Source organism: Chlorocebus sabaeus, chromosome 17, assembly GCF_047675955.1.
Source record: "Chlorocebus sabaeus isolate Y175 chromosome 17, mChlSab1.0.hap1, whole genome shotgun sequence".
NCBI classification, from domain to species: domain Eukaryota; kingdom Metazoa; phylum Chordata; class Mammalia; order Primates; family Cercopithecidae; genus Chlorocebus; species Chlorocebus sabaeus.
The window spans coordinates 52,391,505-52,411,372 of record NC_132920.1 but is presented as its reverse complement, the minus strand read 5'-3'; the positions used below and the strand labels follow the sequence as shown (position 1 = coordinate 52,411,372).

The 19,868-nt window shown below is 39.9% G+C and overlaps 1 protein-coding gene across 6 annotated transcripts in view; it reads right to left on the bottom strand.

Moving 5' to 3' along the window:
- EFHC1 (EF-hand domain containing 1) overlaps window positions 1-11,059 on the bottom strand; it is a 73,500-nt gene extending 62,441 nt beyond the window's left edge. For 2 of the 6 annotated variants that reach the window (XM_073006059.1, XM_073006061.1), the window contains exon 1: window positions 7,161-7,267. Coding sequence is in view for 4 of the 6 variants with exons in the window: in XM_007972258.3 (XP_007970449.2) it covers window positions 7,161-7,382; window positions 10,845-10,907 (285 nt within the window). In the remaining 2 variants the exon portion in view is untranslated. Of the gene's footprint in view, window positions 1-6,730; window positions 6,785-7,160; window positions 7,383-7,509; window positions 7,633-10,844 lie in introns of those variants that run through there. The other 4 variants (XM_007972258.3, XM_073006060.1, XM_007972259.3 and 1 more) reach the window with 4 other exon arrangements.
- Between the last annotated feature and the right edge of the window lie 8,809 nt (window positions 11,060-19,868).

Genomic DNA, 19,868 nt, shown 5'->3' with positions numbered 1-19,868 from the left:
GCTAAGAGAAAAGTTCAAACCCTTAACGCATACATCAAAAAGTCTGAAAGAGCACTAAGAGACAATCTAAGGTCACATCTCCCTCAAGGAACTAGAAAAACAAGAACAAACGAAAGCCAAACCTAGCAGAAGAAAGAAAATAACCAAGACCAAAGCAGAAACAAATGAAATTGAAACAAACAAAATACAAAAGATAAATGAAACAAAAAGCTGGTTCTTTGAAAAGATAAATAAAATTCATGGACCATTAGCAAGATTAACCAAGAAAAGAAGAGAGAAAATCCAAATAAGCTCAATTAGAAACAAAATGGAAGATATTACAACTGACACCACAGAAATACAAAAGGCTACTATGAACACCTTTATGCACATAAACTAGAAAACCTATAGTAGACAGATAAATTCCTGAAAGAGAAAACCCTGCTAGCTTAATTCAGGTAGAATTAGATACCCTTAACAGACCAATAACAAGCAGCGAGATTGAAATAATTTAAAAATTACCAGCAAAAAAAAGTCCAGGACCAGATAGATTCACAGAAGGATTCTACCAGACATTTGAAGAAAAACTGGTACCAATCCTTTTGGCACTATTCTACAAGATAGAGAAAGAGGGAATTCTCCCTAAATCATTCTATGGAGGTAGTATCGCCCTAATACCAAAACCAGGAAAGGACATAACCGAAAAATAAAACTGTAGACCGATATCCCTGATGAACATAGATGCTAAAATCCTTAACAAAATACTAGCTAACCGAATTCAACAACATATCGAAAAGATAATCCACCATGATTAACTGGGTTTCATACCAGAGATGCAGGGATGGTTTAACATATGCAAGTCAATAAATGTGATACATTACATAAACACAATTAAAACAAAAAATCACATGATCATCTCAATAGATGCAGAAAAAGTATTCGACAAAATCTAGGACCCCTTTCTGTTTAAAACTCTCAGCAAAATCGATACAAGGGACATACCTCAACGTAATAAAAGCCATCTATGACAAACCCACAGCCAACATAATGCTGAATGAGGAAAAGTTGAAAGCATTTCCTCTGAGAACTGGGACAAGACAAGGATGCCCACTCTGTCCACTCACAGCACACTCTCTTCAGCACAGTACTAGAAGTCCCAGGCAGAGCAATCAGACAACAGAAAGGAATAAAGGTCATCCAAATAGGTAAAGAAGTCAAACTGTCACTGTTCACTAATGATATGATTGTTTACATGGAAAATCCTAAAGACTCTTCCAGAAAGTTCCTGGAACTGATAAAAGAATTCAGCAAAGCTTCTGGATAAAAATTAATATACACAATTACTAGCTCTTCTTTACACCAACAGCGACCAAGCTGAGAATCAAATCAAGAACTCAACCCGTTTTACAATAGCTGAAAAACAAACAAACAAACAAAAACTTAGTAATATACCTAGCCAAGGAGATGAAAGACCTCTACAAGGAAAACTACAAAACACTGCTGAAAGAAATCATAGATGACACAAATAATGGAAACACATTCCATGCCAATGGGATGGGAATCAATGTTGTGAAAATGACCATACTGCCAAAAGCAATCTACAAATTCAATGCAATTCCTGTCAAAGTACCACTATCATTCTTCGCAGAATTAGAAAAAACAATCCTAAACTTCATATGGAATCAAAAAAGAGCCCGCATAGCCGAAGCAAGACTAAGCAAAAAGAATAAACCTGGAGGCATCACACTACCTGATTTCAAACTATACTTATAAGGCCATAGTTACCAAAACAGCAAGGTAGTGGTATAAAAATAGGCACATAGACCAATGGAACAGAACAGAGAGCCCAGAAATAAAGCCAAATACTTACAGCCAACTGATCTTCGACAAAGCAAACAAAAACATAAAGTGAGGAAAGGACACCCTGTTCAACAAATTGTGCTGGGATAATTGGCTAGCCACACATAGGAGAATAAAACTGGATCCTCATCTCTCACTTTATATAAAAATCAACTCGAGATGGATCAAGGACTTAAATCTAAGACCTGAAACTATTAAAGTTCTAGAAAATAACATTGGAAAACCCCTTCTAGACATTGGCTTAGGCAAGGATTTCATGACCAAGAACCCAAAAGCAAATGCAATAAAAACAAAGATAAATAGGTGGGACTTAATTAACCTAAAGAGCTTTTGCATAGCAAAAGGAACAGTCAGCAGAGTAAACAGACAATACCCAGAGTGGGAAAAAATTTTTACAATCTATACAGCTGACAAAAGATTAACATCCAGAATCTACAATGAACTCAAACAAATTAGCAAGGAAAACAAGCCCATCAAAAAGTGGGCTAAGGATATGAATAGACAATGCTCAAAAGAAGATATACAAATGGCCAACAAACATATGAAAAAATCTTCAGCATCACTAATGATCAGGGAAATGCAAATCAAAACCACAATGTGCTATCATCTTACTCCTGCAAGAATGGCCATAATCAAAACATAATAAATTATTAGATGTTGGTGTGGATGCAGCGAACTGGGAACACTTCTACACTGCTGGTGGGAATGTAAACTAGTACAACCACTACGGAAAACAGTGTGGAGATTCCTTAAAGAACTAAAAGTAGAACTACCATTCGATCCAGCAATCCCACTACTGGGTATCTACCCAGAGGAAAAGAAGTCATCATACAAAAAAAGATACTTGCACATGCATGTTTATAGCAGCACAATTTGCAACTGCAAAAATGTGGAACCAACCCAAATACCCATCAATCAATGAGTGGATAAAGAAACTGTGATATATATGATGGAATACTATTCAGCCATAAAAAGGAATGAATTAATAGCATTCACAATTACTTGGATGAGATTGGAGACTATTATTCTAAGTGAAGTAACTCAGGAACGGAGAACCAAACATTGTATGTTCTCACTCATAAGTGGTAGCTAAGGTATGAGGATGCAAAGGCATGAGAATGACACAATGAACTTTGGGGACCCAGGTAAAGGGTGGGAAGGGGGTAAGGGATAAAAGATTACAAATTGGGGGCACTCTATACTGCTTGGGTGATGGGTACACCAAAATCTCACAAATCACCACTAAAGAACTTACTCATGTAACCAAACACCACCTGTTCCCCAATAACCTATGGAAATAAAAAAACATTTTTTTAAGTAGTGGGATAACATCACCTTTCCCAGGTAGAATAAGAACTTGATTATTACATAGAAAGAAAAGAAAAATTATATTTAAATACTGTGTTTAAAATATATACTTTTCATGGAATTTTATAGCAGGATGGGCTCCTGGTTATCATGTAGTCTAACCTTCTGAGTTTACAGATGAGGAAATTAGAGATTGTGACTCTACAAAGTCACAATGCTAGCTGGTAGGAGACCCATAATTATAATACAGGTCTCCTAACTCCCAGGAAGTTCTCAGAATGCCACAATAAACATAAAAATATTTCTATTTACTTCAAGATGAAGGGGGGAAATGCTGCATAAATATTTTCATATCACACACAACTATAAAAAGCCAAGTCACATTTTTAATTTTACATTATTATATGCATATATGTTACGTGTTCAGTTTGTCAATTTTCAGCAGTGACACAGACAAGAAATAAATTTTATTTGTTAATTATTCATGTCATTTTAGAACTAACATTTATTGAGCACTAAATATATAATAAACTAGATAAGTCCTTACCTTCATGAAGTATACACTCAGGTGGGACAGACAAACACTAAACAAATCAGCAACACAAATTATAGTGCTGCGAAGGGAAAAAAAAAAGAGAGGGAAGTGATATAGAAAAATGAGGAGGAACTGCCATAGTAGAGTGGTCAGGAAAAGCCTCACTGAAAGGAAAGATGGAGTCAGCCACTTAAGGATGGTGGGGAAACTATTTCAGATAGGAGAAACGCCATGTACAAAAAGGTCCCGAATTGGAATTTTCAAATGCTGCCATTTCAAGGAAATCAGTAAAAATAAACCCAATGTATTGAAACATGGTAGGTGAGAAAAAGGACCCAAGATGAGGCTGGGGAGATAGCAGGGAGGGTCAGCTCCAGTAGGCCTGTGAGGAACCTGTAGAGTTGGATCTTTATAGATGATGGGGAAGCCATGGAAGTGTTTCAGTCAGTATTTGACATAATCGGATTTTCAAAAAATAAGCTTGGCTGCTCTGTGGAAAATAAATTTATGGTAATAGTGAAGATGAAAATAAGTAAATGAATTAGTTACACATTTTAGAAACAGAAACAATAGAGCTTGCTAGTAGATTAGATGTGGATTGTGAGGGGAAAGAAGAATGAAAGATGACTTTCAAGTTGGGGGCTAGAACAGCAAGGTGAATAGTGGTAATGCTTACTGTATTGGTTAAGAAAGCCTGATGGCATTTTCCCAGAAAAATGACATAATCAGAGCTGAACTCTAGAGAATAAACCAGGCAGCATACCTGTTATAAGCATAAGGACTAGGAATGAGACTAAAACAACAGTTAGGTAGTCATTTGGCTTGTTTGAACTACGATAGTGGCAAAGGAAATGAAAGTGAGAGACATTTGACTTGGCAACTCATTAAGTGTGGAGAATAGAGGAGAGAAAAAGCCAAAGATGGCTCAGGTTTCAAGCTTGGATTACCTAGTGGAATCACAAAGGGAAAGCAGATCTATGGGAAAGAGTGAGGGATAGAGATAAGTTAGAGACATACAGAACTTGAGGTACCAACAGTTAATCCAGGTGAAGATATCCCATGGGCCAGGGGGATATAGGTCTTGAGTCTCAATGATGTCAGAGTTGGAACTAAATAGTGACATTGTCTACAGCGAGGTGACGGCTGAAAACATGAAAGTGTGTGAGATCTCAAGAAAATTATATAAAGAATGAGACAGAACCTTGAAAATACTTGTAAGTTAAGAATTGAAAAAAGGAAGGGAGGCTAAAGAATAAGCAATCACATAGAAAGGAGAAGGAAAACGAGAGTCATGGAGGCAAAAGAAGAGCAGTTTCAAGAAGGGAGGGAGGGTCAACAGTGTCAGGTGGCACAAACAGGCCAAAGAGAATGCTGACAAAGTAAACCTCTCCAGATCTGGTAAAAGGGACAGCACTGGCTACCTAGGAAAAAGTATGTTGGGGCTGTGGGTAGGGAGAAGTCAGATTGTAAGTGATTTGGCAGTCAAGTGAGAAACAAAGTTATCTTGCTTAAAGGAGTCACAAGATATTATAGAAAGAGGACAGGATGATATGACTCTTGCTAGAGAAGTAGTCACTAGAGTGTCTGAAATAGAAATAATATGAAACTTGAAGATGAAAAGGATGAAAGAAGAACATCAGAAATAAAGAGCTGGAGGTCAGTCTGGGAAACAGAATATAGTAGGTGATGCCAGAATTATATGGGAGCAACGGGAAAAGATGAGGGCACTTGGAATAGATGTCCTGGTCTTTATTACCTAAGTAAGAAATGAAGTTATATTCTGTTTATGAGGAACAGTCCTAAGAATTTCCAAAATATAAACAAATATGTTGGCTATTATGTGGACCTCCAGGTATTCCTAAAAAAATTAGAACCTTCATTTAATTCAAAGAAACCATAATTCCCTTATTATAAACAAACAAACTTAGTTTCAAAGTCATGCATTTAGCTTCTCTCAACCCCATTATCTACGCTAAGGCTCATTTATCTAGAAATTGTGATGATCCAAGTAAAATTAATTGGAAAATAAAAATAGTATTTTATGTGCACTATCCTTAAATAAATGAATTATGAATATTAAATAAGTACAAAGTAAGTAACAACAATTAGTGTAAAATAACATAGAAAAACAAAACATAGGAAGCCTATTTCCTACTCAAGCACAATTTCTCCGCTGAATTTTACTAATACTTTCTTACGACAGGTATCACTTTATCACCTTTTACTTTATCACAGTTACTTACTATTCTTTTCGGTAAAAATTAAACATACCAGGATTCATATCTTGGTAATTATTTAGTGCCTATCCCACTTCTCTCTTGTATTTTCAGCCCTCTCCCTTCTCTGCTGATTTTGCAGTGCCTGTCAGAGCCACAAATAAACAAAAGAAACAAGCAAAAGGAAAAGATATATCCAATTATATAAATCATACTGTTTCGTGGATGTTTAGATTCGGCCTATGAATGCAGATGTGAATGTGTCCCTATAAATGAGTTAAGTGAGGAAGAGGAAATGATATGGATTCTAGTTGAGAGATTAAAACTGTTTAAAAATAAGTGATTATCAATGTAAATGACATAGCTCCTCCCCAGCCTCTAGCTTACAACAGGTACTCAATAAAAGTTGGTTAGCTGGATGAAAATGTTACAGGCATTTAACAGGAATGATAACATAACAATTAAGACAAGAAAAGAAACAGACTAAGAGTAAATTAGGAAAGCTAACTTATCAAAACTGATCAGTAGTTCTCAGAACCAGTTACACATAAAGCTCATCTGGAAATTAGAATTGATGAGGGTTGGAATAACATGTAATTTTCTTAAAAATCTCGCCAGTGATTCTGCTACATGGTCAGGGCTAGGTCACTTTAGTGAAAAGAGGAGGCTCATTGACAAGGAAAAACAAGAATGATGTGGTAATGTCAACAGATGGAAATGAGGAAACTCACATTGCAAAAACATAAAGATAAATGAGAAACAAACAAAAATGTTATACCACCCATTGGTTATGTAATATCAAACATGAAATGTTCCCTGAAAAACAACTTACGGAGATTGCCTGCAAAAAACTGACAATAGATGGAGTCATTGTTTTCATTATGATATTCTGCATCTCATGAAGATTAGATATGTCCCCATTACAGAATACAGTACCTTTAAAAAGGGGAAAACACATGGCCGATAAACATAGAATATAAATTCAGGAATTCAGAATTATAGCCAACTTTTCTTTAACTGCATTTGGAAAATAGTCCGGTGAAGGCTACAGGGAATTACTTTACTCCCTGTAATCAGCTTCCTGACTAAAGAAAGCCTCTTTTTAGCCTGAGTTCAGCTGTCCATGACTAAGGGTTAAGGCATTTGAACAATTTTCTCCTCAGAGCACTTTGGAAATTCTGTGGTTTACTGTTTTAACTTTTCTGCAAGCAGTTGGCTCTCAGACCCTAATTCAAGGGGTACCCTAAAATTCCAGATGATACCTTTTTGTCAAAAGCCACATGTGCAGGAATAAAATCTGCAGGTGGGGCTTGTTTAGGCTGGCCATAAGTTAAGACTGGTGCCTTACTGGCCAACTCATCCAGCTCAGCCTGGGACAGCTGGTTGAACTGGAGCCGGTCTCCGCCTATCCCAACTGTGGGACGTCGAACAATTGCATAGCCGTTCCTGTAGCCCAGCGTCTGGCTTCTATGGAAGGCTGTTTTCTGAAGAAAAGAAGTGTGTCATTAATAACATTAGACAAATATTTTTTAGGTTAAAAAAATTAACTTTTAAAAATATAACCTAAATATTTGCTTATAAGCATCACGAAACTTACACCAAGAAGCTTACCAATATTAAGGCTGGGCATGCTGGCTCATGCCTATAATCCCAGCACTCTAGGAGGCTGAAGAGGGAGAAATCACTTCAGCCCAGGAGTTCAAGAGTAGCCTGGGCAACAAGACCCTGTCTCTACAAAAACTAAAAGAAATAAATAAATTAGCTGGGTGTGGTGGCTTATGCCTATTATAGTCCCAGCTACTTGGGAGGCTGAGGCGGAAGAATCACTTGAGCCGGGGAGGTCCAAGCTGCAATAAGCTATGATTGAACCACTGCACTCTAGCCTGGGCAACAGTGACACTCTGTCTTAAAAAAAAAAAAAAAAAAAAAAGCTTACCTACCTTAAAAGATTGTGTATTTTAAGTTATAACACTTGAACAAGAACAAGGAGCGAAGTAGCCACCTGAGCTTAAAGTAAAATTTAAAGCCCTGCTCTGTAATGCCCAATTTAACTATCAATTCACCTTGCACGAGAGATTAAAAGAGTATCTCATCTATACTCTTAAGTTTTTCACTAGTCTTCTCATGTTTTTCATCTGATATCTGGTGACCATAAAAACTGTAGAACCTAGAAGATATGGTTTTGTGAATTTTATTTTTACATGCAATGAATTTATTTTTACATGTTCCCCTTGTCACAATGACAGTGATACATTCTTACAACTATTTGGAAAGCAACTGGATGGTATATATTTAAAGTCTTGAACTCAATTCTACCCCTGACCATTTATTTAAGAATATGATCCAGAATTATGAGAAAGAGCTATATGTCTGAAGCTGCCTATTACAATGGTAAATGTTGAAGACAGTCTAAAAGACAATCACATGAAGACATGAGTAAATGATCGAAAACTCACTCAATGGATTATGGTGCTGTCATTAAAATATTGATTTTAAAGATTATGTGGCAACTTAGTGAAAATATTTATGATTTAATAAGCCTGAAAAAGCAACATATAAAATTATATGTATACTACAATTATAAGCATGGAAATATGTGCACGAAGAGACTGGTTTGGTCCTCTGTATTATACATTTCTAAATTATGTTGATTTTTTTTACAATGAACACATTTTTATTTAAAAGATTACATAAAGAAGAGTAGAAAGGTAAATTAGAGGTTATGTTAATGGTTTTCCTTTTTCTGTTGTGAGAATACTTTCAAAATTTTATATATACAACATTCAAATATATAAAGTTACATAGATACAATTTAGGATTAATCATAAAATATATTTTTATGAAAAAAACTTTCTACATCCTAATTGCTTTAGAGTCCAGCCTACCATCTTTCAAGAACTGTACTAACATGAAAGGTACAACAGAATAAACTTCTTTTGCTAAAAGGGTTATAAACTTGGACATTTGTTTTTAAAGGTCATGTATTCAGAGTCACAAGTCAGTTGACAGGGACTGCTCCAGGTACATAGTAAACATGATACAGAACAAAATGCGCTGAGTTGACATCCTCATTGGGTAATTTATGGAACTTCAAGCTCTTCTTCCACCACCAAAGACAGGAGCAACATCAGTAACTTCCGTTTATTTCTTTGTTTTACACAAATGTCTCGTCTCTACCACCATTCAGCCATAACTCACAGACACACCAGGCAAGGCAACCTCGGCCCTTTCCACCCCACTTGTCCATTATGGTTCACCTTCTGTGTGTCTTTTTTTTTTTTTTTAATCATTTTCCCATTCCCCTTTAAAAAGTTTTTAACTTCTTATCTGCATGTCTTTAGAATTACATTCACACATATTCAGTCCTTCACTGCTGAAGATATACTGACGATGCTTTTCAAATTTCAAATAGGGCAAATTGGTTGACACTTGGTCAGTGTATTTAAAATCTGAAATATGTCCAATGCACAGTTCATCTTACTTGTAATACAGCAATATGTTTTTAGAGCTTTGCACTTCCATCCACGCCTCCGTAATTCCCTGTATCAACTCAGCCCTGTCTATACTCACCAACACCAAAAGCTTAAGCTCATCCTGTATAGGGCAGGCAAGTGCCTACAACATTTTCTAAATGACATAAAACTGAAAAGTCCACTGAAACTAAAAATCTATGATGTTTTGTCTTAATGCAGGGATAATTACAAAGAGATTCAGAATACAAATTCTCTCATCAAACTTTCGATTTCATTCTAAATTTATTCTTCCAAAGAAAATAAATTGACAAAATATTTTATCTTAACTTTGTGAAGCTGGAGAGGAAGGTAAGAATTTAAAGTACTAAACTATATAAACATAAACTACTGTTAGCTCATCTGTGATGATCAGTCTACTGAATCTCATTATTGATTTTTCAGCACATATTTCAGTAGCCCTGTTAGGATTAAAACAAATACTAAATAATTTTAAGAGCTAAAAAAAAAAAAAAAAAAAAAAAGAATCCAAGCTGCTGCTGCTGTTTAAAAAATTTTGTCTAGAAAATGCAAATAAAAATACAAGGTTGGGGGAATGAGCAAAACAAAATCTAAACAGGAATCTTTTTACAAAAACGTTAGAATAAAAAGAATAGAGCCGGGGAAGAATAAACAGCAACTAATCAATTCTTGAGGGAACTGGAGAGGAATATCTCTTACAAAGCAGGGAAAGATGGTTTGGGAGGAAGGTGAGCAAGCTTTGGGGGAAAAACCGAATGGAGAAAGAAAAAAATGGGGAGAGGATGGGACTAAATTATGGAAAGGTAGAAGATGGAGAGAAAAGAATGAGGTTGGAAGCAAGCATAAAGAAGAAAGGAAAAAGACCTGGCGGAAAGAAGAGGAGCGGAATCGATATACATACAAAACAGGAAATGGAGCTGGGAGTGGGAGAGACTATCGGGTACAGGATTCAGAAGAGGAAGCAGGTGGGGCGGGAATGATGGACCTGTGGGAATGAGGATGAAGGTGCATAGTGGCGGAGGGTTTTAAGGGTGGAGGCAGACGGAGACAGGTTATGATGTGAGAGAATGAGCTAGGGAGAGGGCCCAGATAGCTTGGGAGTAGCGTGGGGGAAACAGTGATCTAAAGAGAAAAGAGGCAGCGGGTTGGAGGAACAGAGCCGTAAGAAAGAACGCGGCTAACGGGATGAGAATGAAGGCGCCAACACACTGTCAAGATGGAGTGGGGAAAAAACTAGAAAGGGATGAGGCGGAGGGCAAAGGACTGGAGAGGAAGGATGAAGCTGGCTAGGGAAGAACGGCAGAAGTTCGGCCGAGAAGAAAGAACAAGGTCAGGACAGAAGACGTGTTTGGAGAGCAGACTTGAGTGGAGGAGAATGGAGGTGCACTGAGCGGGGAACCCTCCTGGGCTGCTGGAAGGTGGGGACAGGTGGGAGTCTGGCAGATAACTTCTCACCGTAGAGTCCTTAAAGGACGTGCCTGGAAGAAAGGGCAGGCCATGCACGGGATTGGACACCATTGCAGCCGGTACCACCGCCGCCACCTAGGTCCTGCTTCGTCCTCTCCAGTTGCCCAGGCGACAAGCAGCGTTCGCGGGCACCTGCAGGCTCCATGGTAACGCTAAACATCCGGAACTCCCACGAGCGGAGGGCGGAGCCAGGAGGCGCAGGCGTCACAGGAGGTTTGCGCGTGCGCCGCCCGCGAGACTCCGCTTCTCGCGGTAAGGGGGCCGCGGCCTTGGAGCGCGGCTAGTGGGCCTGGTTGTGTCGGCCCCTCCCCTTCCGCTTCGCCCCGCCCCGCTCCCTGAGGATGAGACGTGAGAGCTGTTGGGTGGCGCGGGGAAAGGCCAGTGTAGTGAGGCGGTAGTTCTCGCTGTGTGATCCGGGGTCCAAGCAGGCCCTTAGATGAATTGCAGAGAGGGACTTTCCTTCTCTCCCTCCACCTAGTCCCGGCGGACCTCACTGCGCCCCGCCAACGCTGTGAGCTCAGGCACTCTTTTCTCCCCACTCTGCCCCATTTCACACAGAAGTGTAAATGGTTGGTCCGGTTGGCAGTGCTACTAACCTAGACTCGTGCTTCTTGTAGGCAGGGGCCGAGGATTACTCATGATTGTGTTTCTGTTGCTCAGGGATGGTCAATGAACTAATGCAATCATCTCATCCTTAATTCTCCCACTGCCACATTGTATTTTTCCCCTTTTAACTCTTTTTTAAAATCTTTCTGTTTGTTTCCTTCCTTCCTTCCTTCCCTCCTTCCCTCCTTCCTTCCTTCCTTCCTTCCTTCCCTCCTTCCCTCCTTCCCTCCTTCCCTCCTTCCAACCTTCCCTCCTTCTTTCCTTAGAGATGATGTCCCACTATGTTGCCCGAGCTGGTCTCGAATTCCTGGGCTCAAGCGATCCTCCCAACTCGCCTCCCACAATTCTGGGATTACAGGTGTGAGACACTGCGCCCAGCTCTCTTTATTCTACCACCAATCCGTTCGGTTAAACACCTTCTTCATTCTTGTAGGGAGAGCCTTGAATATCTGCTGCAGGACAGGATGCACTCTGATAGGTACTTGATATTTGTTGACTGAAGAACTGGAGATTGAAGGGTGGTCACTTCAATCCATCGTTTGTACCTGCAGCTTCAATGAAAAGATCAGAACCACTAGGAGAAACACAGCTCCTTCAAAGAGAAAGACTAAGTCTTGGGAAAGAAGCAGATAAGTGAGGTGAAATATTGTCAGCATCATAGGTATAGCCTTTGATGCTTTTTACAAAACTTGCTTAAATTATTTTTTCTTAAACGTAATCCTATTCCTGAAACATTTTTAGTTGGGTGGGGGGGAAGAAAGCTATCCATCATTGCTGAGGAACTTAAAAATAAAAAGTAATCCAAACCCAAGTGCCGAGAGATTTGGATTCATTAGGTCTGACGTGGAGGCCAGGAATCTGATTTTTGTAACAGGTGTTTGTGACAAGCCAGTTTAGGAACATGATAGAGTAATAAGCCAGACACAGAAGGCATATCTCAGTGTCACAGGTAGTTTACTGTCAATACAGACAGCAGCTTTACTTTTATTGCTGCTTGTCAGAGCAAATCCCCCTGTTGGGTTTCACTAATTTGCATGATGCTCAGGAGGCCCAGGACATTAATGCATTAAGTGGCACCTGAGGCAGTTATTGATGGCTGCTTACCATACCCTGCCCACAGAGTTTCTTTTCTAACTCTTCTCCCCTTACTGCATCTGTTTCCTGTTCTTGTCCTTTTTTAAACCTTTTTTTCTTTTTCTGTAAGTACGGTATTTTAATGCAGCAGTTGAATACATTTTTTAAAAACTTCAATGACTTTTTTTGCCTTTGGTGCTTTTTACAAAACTTGCTTAAATTATTTTTTAAAAAGGAAATGTAATCCTTTCCCTAAAACATGGATTAGTGTTGTGGAAGTTACTGAAAACGTTTAAAGTACCTGTCCGTTGTATTATACCTTAGACACCAACCGAGGATGGATGCCAGTCACTGGAGGAATATGTCAATATGGCAAGTTTGCTGGGTGCAGTGGCTCACGCCTGAAATCCCAGCACTTTGGGAGACCAAGGCAGGTGGATAACTTCAGGTCAGGGGTTCAAGACCAGCCTGGACAACATAGTGAAAGCCCACCTCTACTAAAAATACAAAATTAGTCGGGCGTGGTGGCGGGTGCCTGTAATCGCAGCTACTTGGGAGGCTGAGGCATGAGAATCGCTTGAACCCAGGAGGCAGAGGTTGCAGTGAGCCAACGTTGCGCTATTGGACGCCAGCCTGGGCAACAAGAGTGAAACTCTGTCTCAAAAAAAGAAGAAAAAAAAAAAAGATGGCAAGTTTAAACTTTCAAAGATAAGGCACCTCTCCCACTTCTCTCCACCTCATTGGTTCTGATTACCCAGAATCACGCGTTACTGTAATTCTTGCTGACTCTTCATGATAACCTTAAACTGTTACAAGTTCCATGATCCCTCCCTACCCACTCTCTTAATAAAAGTAAATTTCATGGCATTAGGACACACTTTGAAGAGCCCTTTTTGACTAAGTGCATGGTTGCACTTGGATCTATATTCCTGGGTTGGGTAGAGAAGGAGCGTGTGGAGCTGGAAAGGCTGAGTCATGCCCAAGTCTATTGTCCATTATTGCATCTGTTTCTGTTTGAGGAGTGCTCTCTGCTCATGCCTTTCTCTCCAGAAAAGCACACCAGTTAAATGGCTAAGGGGTTTGTTTTAACTACTTTCGGACCCCAGAAATGCATGAAGACAACTTCTGTTGGTCTATGGCCTCCTAAAAATGCTGTCATCTCTGAGGAGGGGAAGTCAGACAGTACTGCATCAGTCTTAAAAGGCACAGGGACAAGTCTGTAAAGAAGTGGGGCAGGAGGAAAGGTACAGCTTCAGAAAGGTACCTGGATCTTCAGAAGGTCTGCTATGATTAAGAGTTTGTATCTCAGTCAGGTGCAGTGGCTCATGCCTGTAACCCTAGCACTTTGGGAGGCTGAGGTGGGCCGATCACATGAGGCCAAGATTTTGAGACCAGCCTGGCGAAAACCTGTCTCTACTCAAAATACAAAAATTAGCTGGGCATGGTGGTGCATGCCTGTAGTCCCAGCTACTCAAGAGGCTGAGGGAGGAGAATCACTTGAACTGGGGATGCAGAGGTTGCAGTAAACAGAGATCGTGCCACTGCACTCCAATCTACATGACCACTTAGCATGCATTGCACTTCAGTTTGTACCCACCATTTCCCAGTTTGTGGAATATATAAAAGAGGACAAGAAACTGACCATTCCTGGCAGTTAAAGTAGGAAATGCCGTGATTGAAAGGCCATTGCATAAAGCCTGACTCAGAAGACCACAGAAATATTGCATGATTTTAGCAGGTGTTCCAAAACTTGGGGAATGGAAAAAAATTGAAAGGTCAGACTGCCAGGAGCCAAGCCTGAAAGAGGGCCTTGTGAGCTGGGTGATGTCTTCCAGGCAATCCTGATGGGACAGGCCATAAGTAGTTAGCTAAAATAAACCTCTCCTCTTTCAGCATTTTGCCCATAGCTGGCTTTACCCAGAATTTGTTTTCAAAACTGTGACATTCTTATTTTATAGTACCTAAATTCACAGGACAAAAAATAGCAAAGGGCTGTGTGTGCATGTGTCCTGGACTATTTCTGCAGTGATTTTGGTGTTCTGCTTCCCTCTGCTGGATAAAAATGGTACAGCAAAATTTCTGGAAAAGAAAACAACCGATTACATACCAGCAGGTTTTGCAGGTACTGGGGGTGTGGGTGTGGTGAGCACGTGAATATGGGGATAAGATGGCCAGGGGGTGTCCCTCAGTCAGAGTGCTCTCTAGAATTCCTTTCCATCACTCCATGGCCTCTGAAATATTTTATCTAAAAAGAGGGCCCCGTCAACCACTTCGATCTTTGCAAAGTATGGGAAAAGGAGAAACATCCAGTAATTAGATTTAGGATCCACAGGAGATCTTCATTTGACACAAAAATTACATCATTTGGGTCTAGACTATTTTAGTCTTGATGTGGGCTCCTGCTTGAGGTTTGGAAAAACCTGTATTTCTGCTTTTTCCTCCCTTAAGTCCAACCTATTCAATAGCTTTAGCTGATTCCATTGGAATTCTCTTTCCTTGTCAAAGCTGATCAAACATACTTCACAGATATAAGCGTCATAAGAGGGTCTTCGTTTTTTCATTGCCATTTTCCTAACTCTCATTGCAGTGCCTAGTACTACATAGATGCCCATTAAATAGCTGTAAAATGACTGACCTACTACAGTCAATGAATGAATGATTCAGAGGTCAGCTGGGAAAGTATTTTTCAAACTGCTGCAGATTTCCTTTAGCAGTTCTTACAATCAACTTAAGAGGCTGTGACCACAACCAGAATTATTTTTTAAAAATAATAGAATAGAAATTATCTGGATGCATTCCATTTTGTTTGTAAGAATAATTCAGTGAAAGTTTTTTCAAGATATATACATACATATATATTCATAGTGAGAGTATATCGTCACTATGAATATCGTCACAGTCAAAATGCTTGAAAAGTAATTGACACAATCCAGTTAGCTCATTTTACTAATGAGAAATCTCCAGACCAAAAGAGATCAAGGAACTATCAATTAATGACTGGTTCCCAATTGAGTATTCTTACACTCCACCTCAATCCTCTCACATCTAGGAAAGATAGTCCTCATTTAGCTCAGGATAGATAATTGATCTTGGCATCCTGCTTGTGAGACATCTCTGGCATAATATAGCTCTCAATAATACGGAGAAAGAGAAGTGTGAGTATGTTGTGGTAGTAATATTGACTACAGTTTTAGATTCCAAATGTGGACAAGAAGTGAATTCATTAATTCAGGTAAATGACAACTTTGAAACAGTGGTGAAATTGACACCTTCTATTGAGCACCTCAAACCACTTTTCCTTTTCCCCTTTCACATATGCAGCATGAAACGGAAAGTGGAGCAGATTAGGTCCTGAGAGCCACATTCCTGTCCTGTTAAGAATATTTATGTGAGTTTGGACAATTTACTTACCCAAGTCTCCTACTTTTCTTTTCTTTCTTTTTTTTTTTTTTTTTTTTTGAGATGGAGTCTGGCTCTGTCGCCCGGGCTGGAGTGCAGTGGCCGGATCTCAGCTCACTGCAAGCTCCGCCTCCCAGGTTCACGCCATTCTCCTGCCTCAGCCTCCCGAGTAGCTGGGACTACAGGCGCCCGCCACCTCGCCCGGCTAGTTTTTTGTATTTTTTAGTAGAGACGGGGTTTCACCGTGTTAGCCAGGATGGTCTCGATCTCCTGACCTCGTGATCCGCCCGTCTCGGCCTCCCAAAGTGCTGGGATTACAGGCTTGAGCCACCGCGCCCGGCCGTCTCCTGCTTTTCATCTCTAAAATGAAAAGCCAGGACCAGAGCTAATGATCATTGATTGTTTGAGGGTCATGGGATCATTTTTTAAAATCTTGTAAAAGTTTTAGACTATGGTTCCCTAAAATGCACATATTCACATGTACTTATAATTTCATGTAGTTCATGAAAGCTCCAGTGAGTCTAGAAATCACTCCATTGAGTTTTCCCCTCTCTAAAATCTATGGAATGAAAAGTCTACAATATAGTACCCCAAAGGCAGAATGATATAGCGGTAAAGTGTGTGGACTGTAGGAAACTCTTCAGACAAATGATTCCGTTTTGCCAACAACTGAATTGGAAAGGAGTAAAAAGACTGAGGTAGAAGGGAAACCTATAGATTAAAAAGAGATCTAAGTAAAAAGTCAACCAATTGCAGTGTGTGGGTCCTACTGGGATCCTGATTTAAACTAAATACTTTAAAATAATTATGACATGAGACCATTGGGAATTCAAACACAGGATATTTGATGGTAAGGAATTGTTCTTCAGTTTTTTAGACATGATAATGATATCATATTCTTGTTTAAAGACTCTTCATCTTTTAAGGATACATAAAAAGCATGTGTTGTAGAAAAAATTATATCTGGGATTTGCTTCAAAATAATATGGACAGAAGCAAGTGAGTAGGGATATAGATGAAACTAGATTCCCTGTGATTTGATAATTGTGTATGTGATTACATAGGAATTCATCATACAATTCTATCTACTTTTGTATATGTTCAAGGTTTTTCATAATAAAAAATATATATAAAAAAAGTATGGACTGCAGAGTCAGACTGCAGAGGTACAAATCCTATCACTTACCAGCTCAGTGACCCTGCAGAAGTTTCTTAACATTTTAATAGCCACAAACAGGAATAATAATTGTTATTCCCAGTTCACAAGGTTGTTGTGAGCATTAAATGAGTTCATATATGTTAGCACTTACTGCCGTGCCTAGCATGTAGTAAGCGCTCACTGACTGTTTGCTATTATCGTTGTCTGGGGGAGCATGATAAATGGACAGTTTGGTCAGTGACTAGGAATTGGAAAAATCATGGAAAATTAAAGACAGATTAAGGTAAAAAGAAAGGAGAAAGGGGGAAATATGTTGGGTACTTTAGAGAATGCAACATGTAGAAGGGTTTGGTTTGTGTGACTTAAGTCTTTCTTTCCTTTTTATGCACGCCCCCTACCCACCAACTCTGAATAAACATCTCTCACATACACACACACACACACAGGGCATCTAATCTCTTTTCAACATAGAGTTTATGAAAAGAGCACAACGGCTTTCTGGTGGGCCACAGAGGAGGCTAGATGGCTGGAGCTTTCTGCCGAGCCATGGTCTTTTCCCTATTTGTTTGGTTTACTATTTTTTAAAAAATCACCACTAGAATGCGAGGCAGACGGTGAATATAAAACCTTTGCACCCAAAGATGAAGGTGCTTGCAGGTAGATGAGTTGGTTGTGAGTACCAAGAGTAGAGGCAAAGACCCAGGTGGGAAGTTGCCAAGGTGCAACCCAGGAGCACCTGCTTACACAGGGTAGACTCAGATGGGAAACACAGCCACACTGAACCTGGCTGTTCACAACGTTTTCTCTGTACTTAACTCCCTACCACAGAGGTTCTATTGTATTCCTACATGTGATAAGCTTCCCATCTGTATCTCTTCTGAGATCTGCAAATCCCATTTCTCCCTTAAATAGGGTATAGATGGGGGGGAAGGAGTTGAGAGACCAAGAGCTACTTGTTAGGAAAAACTGTGTCAATTTCACAGGGAGGTAAAACTGAGGTTGGCCCTGGATGCTGTATGAAGTTTTCTAGGGTCATCATAACAAAGTACCACAAGCTGGGTGGCTTAAAACAGAATTTTTTTTCTGTCACAGTTCCAAAGGCTAGAAGTCTGAAATCAGGGTGCTGGCAAGGCCATTCTCTCTCTCTGCCTGCCCCACCACCCTAACCCACACACTCCATCCCCTAGCTTCTGCTTATTACCAGCAATCCTTGGCACTCTTTAGCTTGCAGACACATAACTCCCATTTCTGCCTCCATTGTCACATGGTGCTCTCCCCTGTATGTGTCTCTGTGTCTTCACATGGCTGTCTTTCCTCTGTGTCTTCTCCTCTTCTTATAAGGACACCAATCATATTGAATTAAGAGATAGTCCAGTGTGACCTCATCTTAACTGCTTACATGTACAACTACCCTGTCTCCAAATAAGGGCACTAATTGAGGTAGCAGGGTTTAGGATTTCAATATATCGAAGGGACACAAACACATAATAGATGGGAATCAAGAGGTAGAAAAAATGAGTACGTGGACCCGTAGGTTTCTTCTGTAGTCTGAGAACACTTGGGGCCATAGTGAGAAAGGGCGGTGCTGCCAGAATGTCTGGGTGGTATGTGTGAGTACCAATGCAAGGTTCTTCCTAATGCCTGGGAGAGTCTGTGATCATGGAGACTGAATGTCAGGGAAGGAATGTGGAGGAAAGCAAGAAATCCCCCATTTCCCGGGGGAAGATAAACTACATCTTATTCTGTTGTGGGTGGAGAAAAATCCCTCTCAAGGACACAGAGCTCCTGTTCTAGTGAGACGTCTGGGAGCCCGTGGAGAGTGTGGATGAATTTGTGCAGGATTCACAACAGCCTGCTCAGCGTGAAGTGATAGAAATAATGACTGTGGGCTGGGTGTAGTGGCTCATGCCTGCAATCCGACCACTTTGGGAGGCTGAGACAGGTGGATCATCTGAGGTCGGGAGTTCGAGACCAGCCTGACCAACATGGAGAAACCTGGTCTCTACTAAAAATACAAAATTAGCCGGGCATGGTGGCACATGCCTGTAATCCCAGCTACTCGGGAGGCTGAGGCAGGAGAATTGCCTGAACCTGGCAGGTGGAGGTTGCGGTGAGCTGAGGTTGCGCCATTGGACTCTACCCTGGGCAACAAGAGCAAAACTCCATCTCAAAAAAAAAAAAAAAAAAAAAAAAAAGAAAAGAAAAAGAAATAATGACTGTGTGATTACCACTAGCACTTTCTGAATACAAATTTTGTGCCAGGTACTGTGTGCAAAGGTATTTCTCCTAGAGTAAAATCAGTCAGATTCTAAGATAATTTGTCCTTGTTTAGAAAAGAAAAAACACTAGATGGAGATATTTTGCATGTTCCCATTGTTGTCTTTAAGAAATTGGTTTAGCCTGGAATCATGCTCAAATTTATTTTAATGAGGAATAAGATACATTAAAAGGTCCTAAAGATGAGAAAGTATTCACTAGAGTCATTTTATAAACATTAGAGAAGCATGCGAAAATAATTTGAAGTCAGTGGTTCTCAAAGTGAGTTTCTGTCCTTCAGATCCTTCAGGTCATTACAGAGGGCTTCTGAGACTGTTTATAATGTGAGTAGCTCCATGTTGTATTCTAGCACAAAATACACTTAGGAATCTCAGCCTTGGTACTATTCAGCAATAACAGTATAAGGACTTTTGCTTGGTTAAAGTGTCTAGAAATAAAATGAGAACTGCATCCTTAGGTTTACTTCATTTATCAGGGGTGGGGAGATGGAAATCTAT